The 21,197-nt window shown below is 37.5% G+C and overlaps 1 protein-coding gene across 1 annotated transcript in view; it reads right to left on the bottom strand.

The window, feature by feature from the left end:
- Window positions 1-21,197, bottom strand: part of LOC138090212 (dynein axonemal heavy chain 14-like) — a 301,641-nt gene that overhangs the window by 30,991 nt on the left and 249,453 nt on the right. Inside the window, exons 65-68 of the mRNA XM_068985722.1 lie at window positions 18,175-18,331; window positions 15,740-15,950; window positions 9,601-9,703; window positions 7,363-7,590 (exon numbers count right to left, since the gene is read on the bottom strand). Coding sequence (XP_068841823.1) covers window positions 7,363-7,590; window positions 9,601-9,703; window positions 15,740-15,950; window positions 18,175-18,331 — 699 coding nt within the window. The remainder of the gene's footprint in view (window positions 1-7,362; window positions 7,591-9,600; window positions 9,704-15,739; window positions 15,951-18,174; window positions 18,332-21,197) is intronic.

Raw genomic sequence — 21,197 nt, 5'->3', positions numbered from 1 at the left:
AATCCTATGAGTTCTTTTTAGGAATGGTACCTGGATTTATAATAAAGCCTTTTCTATATCTATTGATCTGATCATTTAAACTGAGATTATAGATTTTCAAATACTGAGCCATTTTTTACATTCTTGGAATAAACCCTACTTGAGCATAGTATATCATTCTTTGCTTCATTGCTGAAACCTATTAACTTTAATATATATTTTTTATATGAAGTCCTGAGTGAAATTAGCCTATAGTACTTTTCCATATTATCCTTACTAGGTATTCATATTAAAATTATGTTGATTTCATAGAATGAATTGGGGAGATTGCCATCTTTTTCTAAGTTTTGGAATAGTTTAAATAATATTAATATAGCTGTTTTTTTAAATTCAGAGTGAAATAAGTTGTGAAACCATTTCATTCTGGTATTATTTGCAATTTCTATGGCAATTGGTCTAGTCAACATTTCCATTTCTTTTTTTTTTTCCTTTATTTTTAAATTTTATTTTTACTTTATTTTGCTTTACAATACTGTATTGGTTTTGCCATACATTGACATGAATCAGCCACGGGTGTACATGAGTTCCCAATCCTGAACCTAGAAAGTTCACATTTTTCTGGGAAATCATTGGTTTCATCTAGATTTCCAAACTTTATTAGTTTCATCAAAAATTTATTTTTCCTTTCTATATTTTGTGTTATTTCATTAATATTAAAAATTATATTTAATTTTTATTTTTTCTAATTTCTTAAGATGAATATTTATTTCTTGCATTTCTTCTTTAATAATGAATATTTGGGTTAGTTTTTTTTTTTTTTTGAGCATAGCTTTTGTCTCTCACATTATTTTTGGTATGGTGGTGTTATTCGCTCAGTTGTGTCTGACTCTTTGCAAACCCATAGACTGTAGCCTGCCAGGCCCTTCTGTCCATAGAATTCTCCAGGCAAGAATACTGGAGTGGGTTGCCATTTCCTTCTCCAGGGAATCTTCCTGACCCAGGGATCGAACCTGGGTCTCCTGCATTGCAGGCAGATTCTTTACTATCTGAGCCACCAGGGAAGCCCCCAATTTTTGGCTGTACCCCACAGCATATGGAATCTTATTTCCTGGGCCAGGGATCAAACCCACACACCCTGCATTGGAAGGCAGAGTCTTAACCACTGGCCCACCAGGTAAGCACCATTTCATTTTTTTTTTTGGTATAAAGTAGTATAAATTTCTATTATGTTTGAGATATTTTATGACTTCTCTTTAATATTCTCTTTATTTTCCCTTTTAATATTCTAATGTAGAGCTGTGTTTCTTATTTTACAACTTGTTAAGATTTCTTGGATCAAATGTTTATAGTTTATTAGATTATGACTGGAGAACATGACCCATAAAATCATTAAATATTTTTCTTTGTGGCCATGTTTATGATTAAGTTTTCTAACAGTTCCTTAGCTATATGAAAAAATATGAACTATCTCTGTTGGAAAGATGTTAGGTTCTATTTACATCTGTTAATCAAGTTTGTTAATTGTACTATTTTCTCTGTCTTATTTTTGCTTATTAGATCTAATTGTGAGTTTTTTGAAATTTCCACAATAATCACATATGCATATACATTTATATAATGCATATATACAGATACACTGTCTATATAGACATACATGTATGTGTATATGTGCTACAGTGTACCAATTGTGATAAATAAAGACACCACATAATGAAATAGCTGAGAGCACAAGCTCTGAAGCTAGACCACCTGTAACCAAGTCATGCCTGTTCTGCTCACTCATTAGGCAAATTGCTAAACCTCTCTGTACTTTAACTGTAAACTAAGGATCATACTACCTTGTTTTTAGGAATGCTGTAAGATTTCAGTTAATTCATAAAGAACTTAAAACCACGTCTGAGAGAAAGCACTGTAAAAGTTAAGTTTTCATGACTGTTATATCTTCATAAACTGTTTCTCTCTCTACTACTTGGTGCTTTTTCAGCTTAAAATCCATCTTGACTGATATTAATGTTACCATTCCTGTTTTTGGCTGTTTTTGTTTTCTTGGTAGTTTCAAGCTTTTTCACTGATGTAAGGTTTTTTCATATAAACTCTGCAAAGTTGAGTTTTGTTTTGTTACCCAGTGTAATAATTTTGCCTCTTTAATGAAAGATTGCAATCCATTTACATTTAATGTAAAACCTGATATTCCCTTTGTATTACTTTACATTGTTAGTTTACTTTGTTGTTTCACTCCCTCCCTCATTTTAATAGGTTGATCAAATTGTTATTTATTTGCCTTTTGATCTTCATTAATTTAAACATTATACCATTTCCATTACAGGTTACCTTTCCTTTCCTTGAATTCATATTAAAATTTTTCAAATGAAGAGATGTCAATTATTTTCCTACCAAAGTTTTCCATTTCCCTATTTTTTCCTTTGCATTCTCTAATGGTAAAGCTAGCAATAAGGTGAAACATTTAGAAAACTTATACTTCCCTCCTCTCCTCTTTCCTTTCCTCACATAAACACTTTGGAAGTTTTTCACTTTTCCTCCTTCACTCTTCATGTACATGTTTCCCTCCACTCCAATTCCTAGGCTTTGTTGAGATACCTTAGTACTCTTATTACAGCTTGCTGCTACTGCTAAGTCGCTTCAGTCGTGTCCGACTCTGTGCGACCCCATAGACAGCAGCCCACCAGGCTCCCCCATCCCTGGGATTCTCCAGGCAAGAATACTGGAGTGGGTTGCTATGTCCTTCTCCAATGCATGAAAGTGAAAAGTGAAAGTGAAGTCGCTCAGTCGTGTCCGACTCTTAGCGACCCCATGGACTGTAGCCCACCAGGCTCCTCCATCCATGGGATTTTCCAGGCAAGAGTACTGGAGTAGGGTGTCACTTAGTACTCTATAAAGTTTAGTAAACTATAGTTTAGTACTCTTACTAAAACTCAGCTTAAAACTATTAAGGGAATTTTTCTTGTATGACTTTTCCTCTTAAATAATCTGTATTTAGCACTTAGACTACTCACCCTCAACTGTTTATTATTATCTATTTAGATTTAATAATCTACTGTAAGGTTTAACAATATACTGTTCACCACAGTTTCAATTTCTTTTCATTTTCCTTTATTTTGGGTTTTTGTTTTGATATATTTGTACATAGGGTAGATCTTAAGCATTTTCCACAGATAGAGAACACGAGTTATGTATTATCTAAATCCTTGCTTATACGCAAATATCTTTCTTTACTTTGACAGAGTGAATGATATTTTGGCTGGAAATAAGATTCTTGGCATGCAGTCTTAGTCTCCCAGATTCCCTAGATGTCATTCCACTTTATTCCAGCTAGTGATGGTAGATGACAAGTCTAAGTGTCATCACTGTGCTTTTATAACTTGTCTCTGAAGCTTGGAGTTCAGAAATTTTCTAGCTTATGTCCAAATATGTCTTTATGACAGCTCTGCCTGTATTAGTACGGATTTTCAATCTGTAAACTCAAATCTTTCATCAGTTCAGAGACAATAAAACAGCTGTTTTCTTTTTTTCTCTCTACTCAGTTTTCTCCTCAGGAATTCATATCATTTGAATATTTTTAGGTGTTCCCTTTAAATGCCTTCTTCATTTGTGCTTTATGATTTCCATTTTATTGTAACTTTCTTCCTATGCTCTGAGTTATTCCTCTAGCCATTAACTCAAGTCCCAACCATGACCATTTTTTCCTTCAATTCATCTCCCTCTAACTAACCATCTAACTTTTTTTTTAAGTTCAAGAATCACGGTGTGTGAATACAACTTCAATTAGTTGAGAGTACATGGAGCCTATGTACTAATTCACACCTCTTTCCACATGTGTGTAAATGAATCATGCCAAAACACAGTGACACTGACCCTCTTTTTGTGATAATACACAATCGTTGGAGATCATAAATTGATCATATTTACAATCATAAATTGAGCTAATGACACAAATAAAAATTCAAAAATTTGGAAAAAAGGCAAAAGGATGACCACATATCTTTTCAATCTCATACTGGAACATTGTCTAACATGCTCACTTAAGGATTATCAAATACTTCAGGAGTATCTGCTTTTGTTTTGATGTACTATTTCCTATTGATTAGAGCACTTTCCAACTCTGTACAAGTATAGGCTAACTTACAGGAAACTGTTGGCCCTGTATCTGTTTCTTTCTGATAACGATGCAAATGAAATTTTGTCTTGTAGAAATACAAATGGTTTCTGGCTCATAAAGAAAATTACAACCCCAAGGTTACAATTTTATTGCCTGTATGGCATTTGGCGGTTTTATATGTAATTTGATAATCATATTTCATTACAATTGTTTAAATAATTCTAAATATTTCTGTTATCCTATACTTTTAAAAGGACCCTGGTCACACAGTGGTAAAGAATCTGTCTGCATTGCAGGAGACATGTGGGTTTGATTCCTAGCTCAGCAAGATCCTCTGGAGAAGGAAATGGCAACTCATTCTAGTATGCTTGCCTGGAGAATTTCATGGACAGAGGAGCCTGGTGGGCCACAGTCTTTGTCCAGCATGCAAGAGTTGGACACGACTTAGCAATTAAACAACAAATGCTTTTAAAAATCAGTTTTACCATCCTGCTGATTCTTTTATCAATGAGTTAAATATGTGATCATGTAACAAAAAATCAGGTGTGTAAAATGTGTATGCACTTTTGTATCCTTATGGGCTCTTATAATTTTCTGTTCTATTTCTTGTGTTCTTTCTCTTTGGCTACTGGATCTTGTTTGATATGTTATTTTTCTTGGTCTTGTCATTGTGGCTCAGGTCCAGACTTTGGGGAGCTTAAAGTGGTGGTAGCCCTACATGTGGTGGAAAATATATTGATGTTTAGTCCTGTGGGCTGGCAGATAGCATCAGTCAGTTGTCAGTCCACTGAGGAAACTCTCCAAGTTGCCTGACAGGGAGCTGACTGGGCCTGAAACTCCCCCTAGTGGGAGGAGCTGTGATCAAACTCAACTTCCCACTGAACCAGAAGTTTCCATTTAATGAGAGGGGCTGTACAGGAATCCAATTTCCCACAGTTTCAAGGTGCTAGCATTTGGCGTTTCTAGCATTTCTAGACAACTACTTGAACATCAGGTACCCAGATTCAGACATCCTGGCATGCAGGCAGTCTGCCTCTTTGCCGCTGGGAAGAATGCTCTCACACTCGCCACATGAAAGGGGAGGACAAAAGAGGGGAAGGCTGCTTCTTTTGGAGAGCGGTGCCACCATGGAACCAGCTGCTTCTGCTTAAGCAAGCCTCTCTGCCAAATGCTAAAAGGACAGCAGCAGCCTATAAATTCCAGCCTGTGCCAAGTAAAGCTGCTGCCTTTCACCCCAAGCTCTTTGCATGACAGAATACCCTGCCAACACCTGGCCCTCTGCAGTCCTACCATTTGTTTCCCTTGCAGATGGTTTAGTGTATATTAAACCATCTGTGTATATTTATACTTAAATAAATATATACTCTAAATATATGTGCAGAAGTGAGATCATACTATATATGTTCTGTTATAACCCAATTTTGGCAATCAATCTTATAAATGTGTCTATCTCCGTCTATATCAATAGTAACAGGAATTCTTTAAAGGCTTTCAAAATATATTATCAAATCGTCTTCTTGAAAGTTACTAACAATTAAATTAGCTGTATGAGATAGTGCCTGCTTCTCTACATTTTTGTTTATTTTAGCCACCGTGGTACTGAAAGGTGGTATCTTATTGTGGTTTTAATCAATATTCCCCTAATTGTTGTATTTAGCAGTGTTCTCCAGAGAAACTGAACCAAACAGGATGTATGGGGAGTCAAGGCAGTGTATGGAGGTTCCCCAAAAAACTAAAAGGAGAGTTGCCATATGACCCAGAAATCCCATTCCTGGGCTTATATCTCAACAAAACTATTATTTGAAAAGATATACACATCCCAACATTCATAGCAGTGCTATTTATAATATCCAATACATGGAAACAACCTAAATATCCATTGACAGATGAATAGAATATTACTTAGCCATAAAAAAGGATGAAAAATGCCATTTGTAGCAACATGGATGGACCTAGAGATTATCATAGTAAGCAAAGTAAATTAGAAATACAAATACCATATGATCTTACTTATGTGTGGAATCTAGCTGCTGCTGCTGCTAAGTTGCGTCAGTCGTGTCAGACTCTGTGCGACCCCATAGATGGCAGCCCACCAGGCTCCCCCGTCCCTGGGATTCTCCAGGCAAGAATACAGGAGTGGGTTGCCATTTCCTTCTCCAATGCATGAAAGTGAAAAGTGAAAGTGAAGTCGCTCAGTCGTGTCCTACTCTCAGCGACCGCATGAACTGCAGCCTACCAGGCTCCTCCGTCCATGGGATTTTCCAGGCAAGAGTACTGGAGTGGGGTGCCAGTGCCTTCTCCAGTGGAATCTAGAATATGACACAAATGAACTTACCTCTGAAACAGACTCACGGAAACAAAGAACAGGCTTGTGGCTGCCAAACAGGGGGAGCAGTAGAGAGTTGGACTGGGAGTTTGGAACTAGCAGATGCAAACTATTATATATATAGAATGAATAAGCAATAAAGTCCTACTATATAGCACAGGGAACTATATTCAATATCTGGTGATAAGCTGTATGGGAGAGAAAATGAAAAAGAGAATCACTGTGCCTATATACCAGAAACTAACACAACATTGTAAATTAAAAAAAAATAGTTTGCAATATTAAACACAAATAAAGGGGTTCTATATAAAGAATAGTGAAGACTCTTCAGCTAAAATTTCCCTCCTACAATGGGTCAATGTAATTTGTCTTGCTTTAAATGAATAAGTAGAAACAACTATCACTTTTGTGGTGATTTTTATGTGTCAGGCACTGTTCTAAGTGCTTTACAATTCATACTGTATTGACTAGTCTGTTCTTATCTTTCTTAAAAAAAATTTTATCTTCTTATTTGGCTGTGACAGATCTTAGCTGCAGCATGTGGGATCTGGTTCCCTGACCAGGGATTGAACCCCAGCCCCCTGCCTGAAAGTGCAGAATTAAGCCACCGGACCACCAGGGAAGTCCCTAGTCTGCCTCTTACAATGCCCTTTGGTAGAGGTACTTTTTTGGCCAAGGAAACTAAGACCCAGAGAGGTTAGTAAGCTTGACAAATAACTTGTAATTCCTGTACAGCTATAAGCAGAAGAGCTCTGATTTTATTCCCAAGAAGAGGGCTTCCAGGTCCCCTCTTTTAAATGTTAGTCAGCCCTCATCAGCTAGTTACAGAGTTTGTTACCTTAGTATCATGGAAAACATTTAGTATTTGTGTAGATACACATTAGGCTTTCTGTATCTTATCACTACTTATTTGGTGTTATATATAAAGTACCAGACTTACCTCCAAGTTTGAAGAACTAAATGCATGTGCAATATTCCAGCCCAATATTCCATAAATTTTTCTTTCATTGATCAGAGCATTGAAGAAACACAAGCTGAATAAAATTTTTTTCCACCATGGGCCACAGTCAGGTTTTTCAAATAACTCTTCTGTTACCTCTCCACTCCCACTGTATCCAAATGTCTGAAGTAAATTATTTTTCAGTCCCTGGGGATTTTCCACTGCAATCTTTAAAACAGATGTGAGTAAAAACAACTTGCGAGGACAGACACAGGCATTAGGACTGGCTGGGGGTGGGGGACTCTTACTTACATAGAGAACTAGCTAAGACTGTATCTGATAACAGAACTTGCTGAGACTGTAACTCTTTTTAAAAGATTCAGTAGCAAATAACAAATCTTGTGTTGTTCTTGTCCCATTTGAAAACTTCTGTAAAGGGATTGTATTCGTACTTTAAAACGAGAAGTACAACGTTATTAAAAAGCACTCTTGTTTGCTCTGCAAGCCCAGCTCTTTTAGAAAGTTGAAAGTGAAGAATTCCTATATTCTCAATGCTTGATGGCAGCTAAGTGGCTGTAACAGAATCAGGGCAGCATGGCCTCGGCAAGGCAGCAGAGAGAAGGAGCATCACAGAAAGTACACAGAGAACTTGTGGAACCAACAAAAGTATCGAATCATCAGTGATATGAAAAAAGAGGACAAATAACGTGGTGTGTTACTAAAGTGCTCTGTTTTCACTGAAAATCGATTGATTTCTTACCTAGGAAAATTGAAATGAGGAGGTACAGGAGGTGAAGTGGAAAGAGAATTAATTGGAGGGCTTTTTTTTAAAGAGCATGACTGTAAGTCTAAAACCGAAAGGTCTGAAAATGTTTCTTTACTTGCACAGTTTTCATAGATATACACACATAGACATATATATGTGTATTTCATATTATGTGGATATGTATGTAGGATATGTATAAATATGTGTAGATAAGTTCTATGATACATGTGTGTGTTTGTGTGTGTACATAAATGTGAAATTTCTTTTAAAATTGAATTTATTTATTTTAATTAATTTTCATTGGAGCATAGTTAATTTACAAGGTTGTTTGTTTTTGCTGTACAGCAAAGTGAATCAGTTATATATATATACACATATTCACCCTTTTTAAGATTTTTTTCCCACATAGGTCACCACAAAGCACTGAGTAGAGTTTCCTGTGGCACGCGAGATTTCTGAGTTAAGGATCAGACTGATTGATTTATTCACAGAGCACTTCAAATGTTCCTTGAAGCTCTACGTCTGTCGCCACCTTTCATATCCCCCTCTCCTGGACGACGAAGATAAAACGCTGTCTGACGTAACACTCTGCCTGACCCTGGGAGGTAAATGGACCCTCTTGAGTCTCAGACAAAAAGCTGCAGATTTCTCCAATCCATGTCCCATCTTCTCCAGGAGTAGGGCAGCTGGGAAGCACCTCAGTACGGTGGGCTTGGGTAAATACACCAGGGAGTCTGGGAAGAGCTGGGGTCAGTGTGACAGAGAGAAGCTTCTTTGTTTCCCAAGAGTAAACTTGATTTATTCTCAGGCTGGATTGGGACTCTATCAGGAAGCTGCCCATCCGCCCCATTTCCTCTGTCTTCAGACTAACTGGTAAACTTGGAAGGGTGCATGTGTTTGCTTATCTGGGCATGCGTTCTGCCTGTGCCGCTGGTCAGTCTTCCTTGCTATTAGGACTCCATCTTTTGGTCAGCTGGACACTTGTTTACCAGAATTGACCCAACTCTTAGTATTTATTCAAACTTAATGGTGGATATGAGTAGAAGTCACAGATAATTTTAAAATAGGACTTTTTAGTCAATAGTTTCAACCTGCTTTTTGCCAGACCCTTTTCAGGGAATTAATAACAAATTGTGAAAGAGTTAGGGGGACCAGAGACAGGAAAAAGCTAGAGAAGCAAAAGGCAAGGAAGGACCCAAATTCTTTACTCTATCTTCTGGTTTATGGGACTTGGAAGTCTAAGCATCCTTGTTTGAGAAAACAAACATTTAAACTGTCCAATCCCTTGAAAGCAGGGATCTTGTTTATACTTTTGCATCCTTTCTGGTCCACAATGTAAGGCTGAGCACTGGGAAGATTTAGCATACTAGAATTAGCACTCTCTTCTTAATTCAGAATCATGAATACAAGATAATTTACATTCAAACAGTGCTGCAGAGTCAATATTAGTATCTGTTATACATTGCCCTTACCTTTAAACTCTTTTGAAGGATAGGAATTGGGAAAGAACTGTCTGATTTTGAGCTTAACCATAGCCTGAACTTAGGCTCTACTGTCACATCTGGACTATTAAATCTGTAAAAAGAAAACATTTATAAATATTTTAATGTGAAAAGTTTTAATGAAATCAATATGTTCTAAGAATCATAGTTGTTTTAGTGATAAAATGGCCTTAGAAATCACTTTAATAATCAACCATAAGAACTTCTATATTGCATAAGAATTTGTGTAAGATCCATTAATTCCCATTTTGAAAAGGTAGTCTTCCCTCACTTACATACAAAAATGATCTAGCTTCATTGCAAAAAACTTGGAAAAAATGAAAAATTAAGAACAAAATAAAAACCAGAGTTCCATTGGTCAAATCTGGCACAACTGAACATCATAATAAACATTCACAGTAACAGATTATAATCCACTGAATCAAATAGAAATCCATGAGTCTATGTTGATGTAAGTAAACAAATGAATAAATAGATAGGGAGGAGAAAATCTCCTAATAGTAGAATTTAATTTAAAATTTAGAAGAAATTATGGAGTCAGAAAGTTACCATTTGGCAAATAGTCTAGTAATTATTCACCCAAAAATTATCACTGGAAGTTAAAAGTAGTAAGGAAAAGTTTGAGATGCGTCTCTACAGTTAGTAGATACCACTTTAATTAAATAATCAAAATGAAAAATGTCACCAGTAGTGGGAACAGATTGACATCAGTTACTTCTTGCTATGATGTACAAAGAAAGATTCAACAACACTTCTGGGGTATTCCTGCAATACTGCATAAAGTAACTCTAACCATGAGAAAATAGCAGACAAACCCAAACTGATGGACAGTTTATAGAATGACTGGCTTGTACTTTTCAGAAAATGTCCAAGTTGTAGAAGACAAAAACACTCTAAGGAACTATTCTAGAACAAAGGAAAACTAAGAGACATGATAGTTGAATGCAGTGTGAAATCCTGAGTCGGAATCTGGACCTAACATTTTTCTTCTTTTGCAATAATAGATATTATTGGGATAACAACCTAGATATGACTAAGTTCTATTGATTAGATAATCGGGTAAAGAATTTGCCTGCAATGCAGGAGACCTAGGTTTGATCCCTGGGTCAGGAAGATCCCCTGGAGAAGGGAATGGCTACCCACTCCAGTATTGCCTGGATAGTTTTACGGACAGAGGACCTCAAGTCCTCAAGTTCTCTTGAGGTCCTCAGTTCATGGGGTCACAAAGAGTCAGACTCAACTGAGCGACTAACACAGACACAGACACACTACAGTACTTGGAGGTCAAATGGCGTTATGTCTGCCTTGACACTGAACTTAACTTTCAAAGGATTTAAAAAATGTCATACACACATACACACATATGTACATATAAACAAATGATAGGGTAAATGAGGAAAAGAGGTTAACAGTAGAGGAGAGTTTTTGGATCATTCTTGCATTGAAGGAGGAAACAGACAGAGCTGGACTCCATCTTAGGCCAGGCTGCGAACGTTAGGCTACAGGCACGGTCACCCTCCCAATGGACTCTGAACTTTGTGCCTGGAGTCTCTAGAAATGGCATACCAGGATAAAAGAGCCTCAGGACTTGGACTTGGACTTTCCATTGCCTAAAAGAATATGCTCATTATCTCTGTAACAGGGCAAAGTGGTAAATTCCATTATGTTTATCGGGATATGACCACAGGGCTATTGATAAATATCCACTGTTTATCTAGTCTTGTGACACATGAATCATGGATTAACTTCGTATCTCTCTTTTACCTTGTCCAGACTAGTTTCAAGGAATTTGGGGAGGTGGTTTTGAGCAAGTACACTTAGGGTATATAAGGTTTTCACAAAAACTGGCTAAGAGGAGACTCTGCCTTGGGCCCGCCGGTGAAATAAACTGCACTCCACTATCTGCATTGTCCTTCTGAGTGAGTTTGTTTCCAGGAACGTATGGCTACAGCAGCATTTTCTCTGCAAGTCTGAAATTATTTTAATTTAAAAAACAAACCAAGGGACTTTCCTGGTGGTTCAGTGGCTAAGACTCCATACTCCCAACGTAGGGGGCCCAGGTTTGATTCTTGTGGTTGGGGAACTAGATCCAGGGAGCTGCAACTAAGAGTCCAGAAGCCAAAGCGAAGATCCCACATGCCACAACTAAGACCCAGTGCAGCCAAAGTAAAGAGACAAATAAATATAAAAAACCCAGAACAACAAAAGCAAAAGTACACCAAACAAAACAGAGAAATAAAATCTGAACTCTGATGAAGTATAGTATTTTTCATTTTTTCCCTCGTTGATTCTCTATTTCATTTTAAAAATAAAAATATTATATATACTGTACATACATGTACTGTACAGGCTGCAATTTGTAGCCTTCTATTTTCCCTCCTGGTGATATATTGTGAATGTACTCCTTTAATTCCTAAATTTAAGAAAACCTTTTCACCTTTTCCTCTCTCTGTGTGGGATACTAGGGTACTAGTAATAAATATTTAAAGGCTTAATTTGATAAAGAAGTATTAATTTCCCTTGATCATCCTCTGGTTGTATCAGTATCAGTATCAGTTATATCAGTTCAGTTGCTCAGTCATGTTGGACTCTTTCCAAGCCCATGGACTGCAGCATGCCAGGCTTCCCTGTCCGTCACCAAGTCCTGGAGCTTGCTCAAACACATGTCTATAGAGATGGTGATACCATCCAACCATCTCATCCTCTGCTGTCCCCTGCTCCTCCTGCCTTCACTCTTTCCCAGCATCAGGATCTTTTTCAATGAGTCAGTTCTTCACACCAGGTGGCCAGAGTATCGGAGCTTCAGCATCAGTCTTTCCAACGAATATTCAGGATTGATCTCCTTTAGGATGGACTGGTTAGATCTCCTTGCAGTCCAAGGGACTCTCAAGAGTCTTCTCCAACACCACAGTTCAAAAGCATCAATTCTTCAGCACTCAGCCTTCCTTATAGTCCAACTCTCACATTCATACATGACTATGGAAAAACCATAGCTTTGACTACACAGACCTTTGTCGGCAAAGTGATGTCTCTGCTTTTTAATATGCTGTCTAGGTTGGTCATAGCTTTTTTTCCAAGGAGCAAGCGTCTTTTAATTCCATGGCTGCAGTCACCATCTGCAGTGATTTTGGAGCCCAGGAAAATAAAAGTCTGTCACTGTTTCCATTATTTCCCCATCCATTTGCCATGAAGTGATGGGACTGGATGCCATGGTCTTCGTTTTCTGAATGTTGAGTTTTAAGCCAGCTGTTTCACCTTCCTCTTTCACTTTCATCAAGAAGCTCTTTAGTTCATCTTCACTTTCTGCCATAAGGGTGGTGTCATCTGCATATCTGAGGTTATTGATATTTCTCCTGGTAATCTTGATTTCCGCTTGTGCTTCATCCAGCCTGGGATTTCACATGATGTACTCTGCATATAAATTAAATAAGCAGGGTGATAATATACAGCCTTGGGATATTCCTTTCCCTATTTGGAACCAGTCCATTGTTCCACATCTGGTTCTAACTGTTGCTTCTTGGCCTGCATACAGATTTCTCCAGAGGCAGGTCAGGTGGTATTCCCATCTCTTTAAGAATTTTCCAGTTTGTTGTGATCCACACAGCCAAAGGCTTTAGCATAGTCAATAGAGCAGGCGTAGATGTTTTTCTAGAACTCTCTTGCTTTTTCAGTGATCCAACAGATGTTGACAATTTGATCTCTGGTTCCTCTGCCTTTTCTAAATCTAGCTTGAATATCTGGAAGTTCTCGTTTCACATACCGCTGAAGCATCACTTGGAGAATTTTGAGCATTACTTTGCTAGCATGTGAGATGAGTGTAATTGTGTAGTAGTTTGAACATTCTTTGGAATTGTCATTCTTTTGGACTGGAATGAAAGCTGACCTTTTCCAGTCCTGTGGCCACTGCTGAGTTTTCCAAATTTGCTGGCATATTGACTGTAGCACTTTCACAGCATCATCTTTTAGGATTTGAAATAGCTCAACTGGAATTCCATTCTTCCACTAGCTTTGTTCATAGTGATGCTTCCTAAGGCCCACTTGACTTCACATTCTAAGATATCTTGGCTTTAGGTGAGTGATGACACCATCGTGGTTATCTGGGTCAGTAAGATCTTTTTTGTATAGTTCTATGTACTCTTGCCACATCTTCTTAATATTTTCTGCCTCTGCTAGGTCCATACTGTTTCTGTCCTTTATTGTGCCCATCTTTGCAAGAAATATTCCCTTGATATCTCTAATTTTCTTGAAGAGATCTCTAGTCTTTCTCATTCTTTTGTTTTCCTCTATTTCTTTGCATTGATCACTGGGGAAGGCTTTCTTATCTCTCCTTGCTATTCTTTGGAACTCTTTGGAACCCATTCAAATGGGTATATCTTTCCTTTTCTCCTTTGCCTTTTGCTTCTCATCTTTTCTCAGCTATCTGTAAGGCCTCCTCAGACAACTGGTTATATAGCATACTTTTAATGATTGTCAATTACTCTTATTAAGCTTTTGAAACTGTTCTGAAGAGCATTTTATTAATTTTTTTTTAAAAAATGATACAATACTATCAGCCATTCTATTGCTTTTTTCTGTCTTAATACACTTTTTGAAAGCTGATACAATGACTATCTGGTCCATGCTGTATCCTTAGTCTCTAAAATGATTTTTGGCAAATAGTAGGTTTCCTACAAATATTTTTTTGAATTAATAATAAAAAATCTAGTGGAAATTATTGTGTCATATTTCAGAGTTTGCATCTATTGAAATCATATAATTAAGTAATCTTCATCTTCTGATTCAAGTAATGAAACAAATGTGAAAAAGTGAAATTAGGAAATAGTTTTTAAACTGCTTAAAGAATAATAGTTTGAGAACAGAATGCATAATATTAGTAAAGGTTTTAGAAATTTAAGCCAGACAGCTGCATTTTGGTTTCATAATTCCCTTGTGGATGCTCACAGCAGAAGAATAACAGCATGAAGAAGCAGAGACCCTCATTTAAAGGCACTTTTAGATACAGTATTGGCCATACTCAGTAAAGCAGACAAAAATGCAAATCTGGGGAAAAAGCTATTGAATACAATTTGTTAAAACTTTACTAACTCAACACTTTGCTAATTCTTCAAGCAAAGTTAGAGCATTCTATTCCCAAATACTTTCACTGCAAAGAAGAAGGCTGATCCTATGGGAATTTTTGTTTGAGTCAGCAAGTACTTTGGAAGAAAACAGCCAGTGGGTTGAACTAGAGTAAGTCAGAATAGGTACCAAATACAGCCCGTAAAGAAAATTATCACTGAAATTATGGATGCTGTGCTTGTTGTTTCACTTGAGTCTAACTCTTTGCAAGCCTACAGACTGTAGTCTGCCAAGCTTCTCTGTCCACGGGATTCTCCAGGCAGGAATACTGGAGTGGGTTGCCATATCCTCTTCTCGGGGATCTTCCTGACCCAGGGATCGAACCCATGACTCTTAATTCTCCTGCATTGGTAGGCAGGTTCTTTACCACTAGCACCACCTGGGAAATATGGATATTATATTCTGCTGTGTGGAAGCAATAGGATATTATAAACTATGCCACATGTACATTTCTATATACATGTGTATGTACAAGTGTATGTCTATTGAGAGTTTGAGAAGGGGAGAAAGAGAAACTGATAAACTGGATGGAAAGTAAAAATTAAAGAGGTCTTTTATTCTAATAAAAAGTGATATATTCCTAGTGTAGCTTTCAAGTTCTTGCAGAAAAAAGAACCGTCATAAAATAGCCTGAGTTACCTCTGAGTGGCCTAACACTTTATTTTATCACTGTTTAAGCAGAGTTGTATATTGCCATTTCCAGTTTTAGCTCATTGTTTTGATAATAATCTGATCCCTTATGTGTGAACGGGGGCTCAGTTGCTCGGTCATGTCTGACTTTTTGCCACCCAATGGACTGTAGCCCATCAGGCCCCTGTGAACATGGGATTTTCCAGGCAAGAATACTGGAGTGGGTTGCTATTTCCTTCTCCAGGGGATCTTCCCGACTCAGGGATTGAACCTAAGGATCCTATAGTTACTGCATTGGCTGGTGGACTCTTTACCACTGAGCCACCTGGGAAGCCCTTACAAATAAATGTAAAACTCTTACGATTCTACAATAGTGCAGAGCCTTGGCATAAATGATGCTGCAAGATGGCAGTTCTGCAGGAAGACCCATTGCTCTGTGTTGGTTAGGGCCTTAACTATGAGGGCTTCTGCTTTAGCTGCCTGGCCACGACCCAAAGAAATCATGGTCACATGATTGGTTGTTCCCATTAACTCTTGTGCAAATTTCAGGAGAGTATTGGTGAGGTCGATTCCTGTAAAACAACATGGAAAGGTACATACTGTTGTAAAGTCATTTAATCCCTTTTAAAAATACATTCTAGCATTTATTAAGTGGCAGTGTGAAAGGGTCTACACATAATGGAAAGACTAGTCTTTTAAATCAGAAGGTAGAGCTCAAATTTTGGCTCTTCTATTTTCTTTTTTGCAAAATTAATTTTCATTGGAGTATAGTTGATTTACAATGCTGTGTTAGTTTCTGCTGTACATCAAAGTGAGTCACTTATATATATATATATACACACACATATATGTATATGCATATACATAGCCATTTTTTAGATTTTATTCCCATTTAAGTCATTACAGAGTATTGAGTAGAGTTCCCTGTGCTACACAGTAGGTTCTTTATTAGTTATATATTTTATTATATACAATGTGTATATGTCAAACTCAATCTAATGGGGTGACAGATGGGATGATACTATTTATTACAGCAGTAGCAGGTTTGTGGGTTGTTTTCTCCAGCACTTACTTGTCCCTTCCTCCTCTATAGCTGAACCCTGGTGTTATTCCAAATGGCCATGTGCCTAGCTAAAATACTTCATTTTTAGCCTTTCATGCAGCTAGATATGAGCATCTTATGTTTTGTGAAAAAGCTTTGGCAGCAAAGTTTTTTAAATGTTGTGCTATCTTCCATTCTGTACAGCTAAGTGAATTACTTATACATATATAGTATATAGCCACTCTTTTTTCCCATTTGGTCCCATATAGGTCATTACAGAATACTGAGTACAGTTTCCTGTGCTACACAGTAGGTTCTTTATTAGTTATCTGTTTTATTATATGTAGTGTGTACATGTCAAGCCCAGTCTAACAGGGTGACAGATGTTTGGAACATAGATGTGATGGCCACAGCCCTGGCTGCCACGTCAGGCTAAGTTTTCAAGAAATAGACAGCACTGTTATGAGTGTGTCAAGCATATAGCCAGCTGCTTCACATGGAAAAGTTTCAGATGAGAAAGCCTCTACATGGGGGCACTTTGAACAAGGCTTTTCCTAATAGAATCAAAGTTTGAAAATGGTGAGTTCTAAAGACATGTTTGATTTGAAGGTAATGAAAAGCAGAAAATAAATGAAGAAAGTATTTTGCTTAGGAGAAAATATTTTGCTTAGGGTCTGTAGAGCAAAGACAAGATAAAGAAAAAAATGCATTTGAAGTCTTGAAGCACACAAGCATACAATCAACAGAGGTATTTCTGATAATTTTATGACATTTTTTCACAGGTCAATGGGAATTAAAATTGTTAATAAAGCAAGGGTAATCCCAAATTTCATATCAATAATATGTGTGTTTGGGAGGTATTTTCTGCATACAAAACTAGCGCTGATAAGTTTTTCCATATTCATGAATCTGGGACAACTCAGTTTTCTTTGTTCTTTTACATTTTTAGTCATTTTTTTTTTAATGTGCTATTGCTTTACTTGCTTATTTTTTTAAATTGAGATATAGTTGATGTACAATAATGATGTAAATAACTTTTAGATGTATAACAGAGTGAGTCATAATTCTTAAAGGTTATAGTTCATTTATAGTTATCATAAAATACTGTTTGTATTCCCTCTGATGTACAGTATATCCTTGTAGCTTATTTATTTTACACCTTGTAGTCTGTACCTCCCAATCCTCTACTCCAGCTTGGCGCTCCTCTCTTCATTCTCTCCACTGGTATCCACTAGTTTGTTCTCTATATCTGTGAATCTGTTTGAAAGATTCATTCTTAATATAGTTTACAGTTTTGTAGTGAAGTCACTCAGTCATGTCCAAATCTTTGCGACCCCATGGACTGTAGCCTACCAGGCTCCCCCCATCCATGGAGTTTTCCAGGCAAGAGTACTGAAGTGGGTTGCCATTTCCTTCTCCAGGGGATCTTCCTGACCCAAGGATGGAACCTGGGTCTCCCACATTGCAGGCTGATGCTTTACCATCTGAGCCACTAGGGAAGCTCAATTCTTTAAGATATTTAAGAATAGGACAATTTCCCCAAATATTTAAGAATAGGGAAATATTTTAAACACAGAACACCCTGACCCAGAACCTACTTCTCTACACGTGTATACCTGTGGTGGATTCATGTTGATGTATGGCAAAACCAATACAATATTGTAAAGTAATTAACCTCCAATTAAAATAAATAAATTTGTATTAAAAAAAGAAAAACATCATCATGTCATCTTAACTGTTCACAAGTAGCTTACCATGGGAGTGAATAAGTATCAGTGGAGTTCTGGCATTGGATTCTTCATACGATTCCTTCAAACTGGTTCCAGTGCTGTGAATATATTCATTTCCTATTTTTTCAGTTATAAACCTTTCCACAGAACTCTTTAAATGTTCTGGTCTAAGAATTTTTATCTAAGAAAGAAACCATGAGAGATAAGTAACTTTAAAAACTACCCAAGGGAATATCTTTCCCTGTGGTAAGAGGAAACAAACTAAGAAGTATTCAGTATTTAGGTTGCCCTTCAAAAGTTTTGTGGTGTTCCTTGTGTTGGGAGAATTTGATGGGGAGGGGAGTGCTCCCACCATTGCTCTTGACCATGCTATGGTCCTTGCTAGATGCCAGGGTATCTGGTGCCTCTATCTTTCACACTCTGTGATCTTACTTTGTACGTGCAAATCCAAGTGAAGGTCCCTGACTCTGCAAAAAGAGACCTTGCCCCTGGGTTTTTTCCTCCTCTGCTGTACATATCTAGAGCAAGAAAAAACCCCATGGTATTAGAAGATGAAAATCCAGGATAGCATAGTTGGAAAAGTACTAGCTCTTCCATTAATGAAATGAAAATCAACAGCACAATATTTGTGTGTTTAAACAAGCTGAGCACACATCTGCAGAGAACTGTAGAGGGACTAAAAAGTTTTGCAAACAGTATACAGGTGGTAAATAGAAATTCATCCATTGGAAATCATTGCAAATTTCAGACATTTTCCATGAAAACTGCTTTAAGCTAATCACTTATGTGCTATTTCTTTACAGAAAGATCATACATTTTGTGCTGAGCATTTTCAGAGACTCCATCATTTTAGGCAATATTAAAACTGTATGTGTCTGTGAGTCTGTGTGGAGGTACTAGATTGAACCATGGGTCATTGTCAAAAACCATCAACTATTGGCAAGTTCACATATTTAAAAGAACACCTAATTTAAACTCATTATGTTGAGTTTGCTCTTTTCTGTATCCTTTGGAAAAATTAATCTCAAATTTTTAATTAATTGCAACATAAGTATTTTTAAACATGAAAATTGGCAGCACACAGAATCTGGGGTCTAACAGCAGAGTTCACCCAGTATTTCCAGTTATGAAAGTGTGAGGATCAACCAAGTGAAACACCATTAGTTGTGGTCCATCACTGCTAAGAATCTGTCTCCCCAATGTGATTGTCATCTTTTGTCACCATCATACTGCTGGTTCCTTCCTTATTTTATTAATCAAGCAAACATTTATTAAATTTCTCCACTTGTGTAATTTTTAACCCCAAGAAATTTTGGAGGGGGGTAGTGGGAGAGAAAGAGAAGTTTGAAGAAATGGGTTCCATTGAAATAAATTTTATTAGCTCTTTTCTAAGAAGCTACATATAGTTCTGAAAAATTTCCCCATGTCCATATCTCCTCATTGTCATCTTTCCCCCTCTTTTCTATCCAATGGGTTATATAAATGGAAGGAAGTGCATAAACTGGACAAAGTCCTTGCCTCTTTGGAGCTCCATGATATCATTCTTCTCTAGGTTGAGTCTTCTCCCTGCTGCTGCTGCTGCTAAGTAGTAGCTTCAGTCCTGTCAGACTTTGTGCGACCCCATAAATGGCAGCCCACCAGGCTCCACCATCCCTGGGATTCTCCAGGCAAGAACACTGGAGTGGGTTGCCATTTCCTTCTCCAATGCATGAAAGTGAAAAGTGAAAGGAAATTTGCTCAGTCATGTCGAGTCTTCTCCCTAGCATATTCTAAATCTTATAAGTGGCAATCTCAATTTCTGACTCTTAGAGGTCAGACCCGGTTTCAAATATTTAAACTCAATATCCCTATACATACACTTAACATTTTATTGGACCATGTCTTCTGACTCTGAGTGCTGGGGTCCTGCCCCAGGGTAATTTGAAGGGGAGACAGAGTAGGTGAGGAAAAACTTACTTATTTAGAAATATAAAAGAGAGATTAGGAAAGAATAGCATAGTGAGAAATTTAGTGGAGAAAAGAGGCTGAATAACTTGCTTTACGTGGAGAACTAATAAAGTTCCAAGACAAGGAACTTGCACCGTCTATGTTAGGCCACTGGCGCCCACTTGAAAGCGGGGGGTGCCCCACCTTAGGCTCCCTCTCGCGTGGATCTTAAAAGCCAGGGCAAGTAAGTAGACTCGGAGAGCCTCCACGCTTCAGATGGGAATTTAGCCTGAAAATAGAGTAAAGAAGACACAGGGGAAACCAGTCTTTTCAGTGACTTGCCCATCCTCTATTGTCCAGAGAGGCCTTTTATACTTTTTTTTGTACATAGAAATCAATGGATAATACAAAATTATGCAGTGTCAGCAGCCCTGACTCTTATTGAGACCGGGCTTTCTCTCTGCATACCTAGTTGTATAGACAAGTCTTAGGTGATTTACATCATCTTCTGGCCAGAAGGCCAATTAGCATTTTACAGCCCTTTTCTGATAAGGGTAATAGTGTTGTTCTTCCCAAAGTCTGGTGCCACTCTCAGAAAGCACTAAATAAAGTTACATTCTTACATAGCAAGGACACAACAATTTATAACAAGGAAAAAGGAATACTGTGATTTTAAACAAAGAGAAAATTAATTAACTCAAAATTCTAGTATTGCTAACATCAAAACTACTATATTCCTATTTCTGCATCCCGATTACATTGATTAATATCCTCCCAGGTGCCTAAAAGATAAAGGATATGGAGGCCTGGTAGCAAACATTAACTCAACAAACTCTTCACCAAACTAATTCTTAACTCTAAAAGGCCCTATATCTTTAAGATGTTTTAAGTTTCATGCCTCTCATGGTTGGGGGGCTGGTCAGGTAAGTTAGAAAGCCATCAGAAGGGTTTAAACCGAGACATTCTTTTTATATCCAGGAGACTGTTAACTGGAGCTCTGAATTAACTCTTTTGGGGATAGCCCCCTGTTATGTCAGAAGAGTATAGTATAGCAGACAGTAAACAGACAGATTTTGGTTTCGGGGTAGATGCTCAGACAGAGGACCCCTTGAGACCTGACT

Source organism: Capricornis sumatraensis, chromosome 14 (assembly GCF_032405125.1).
Source record: "Capricornis sumatraensis isolate serow.1 chromosome 14, serow.2, whole genome shotgun sequence".
NCBI classification, from domain to species: domain Eukaryota; kingdom Metazoa; phylum Chordata; class Mammalia; order Artiodactyla; family Bovidae; genus Capricornis; species Capricornis sumatraensis.
Note: the sequence above shows the minus strand (reverse complement) of the source record. Positions and strands in the feature narration are given on the sequence as shown.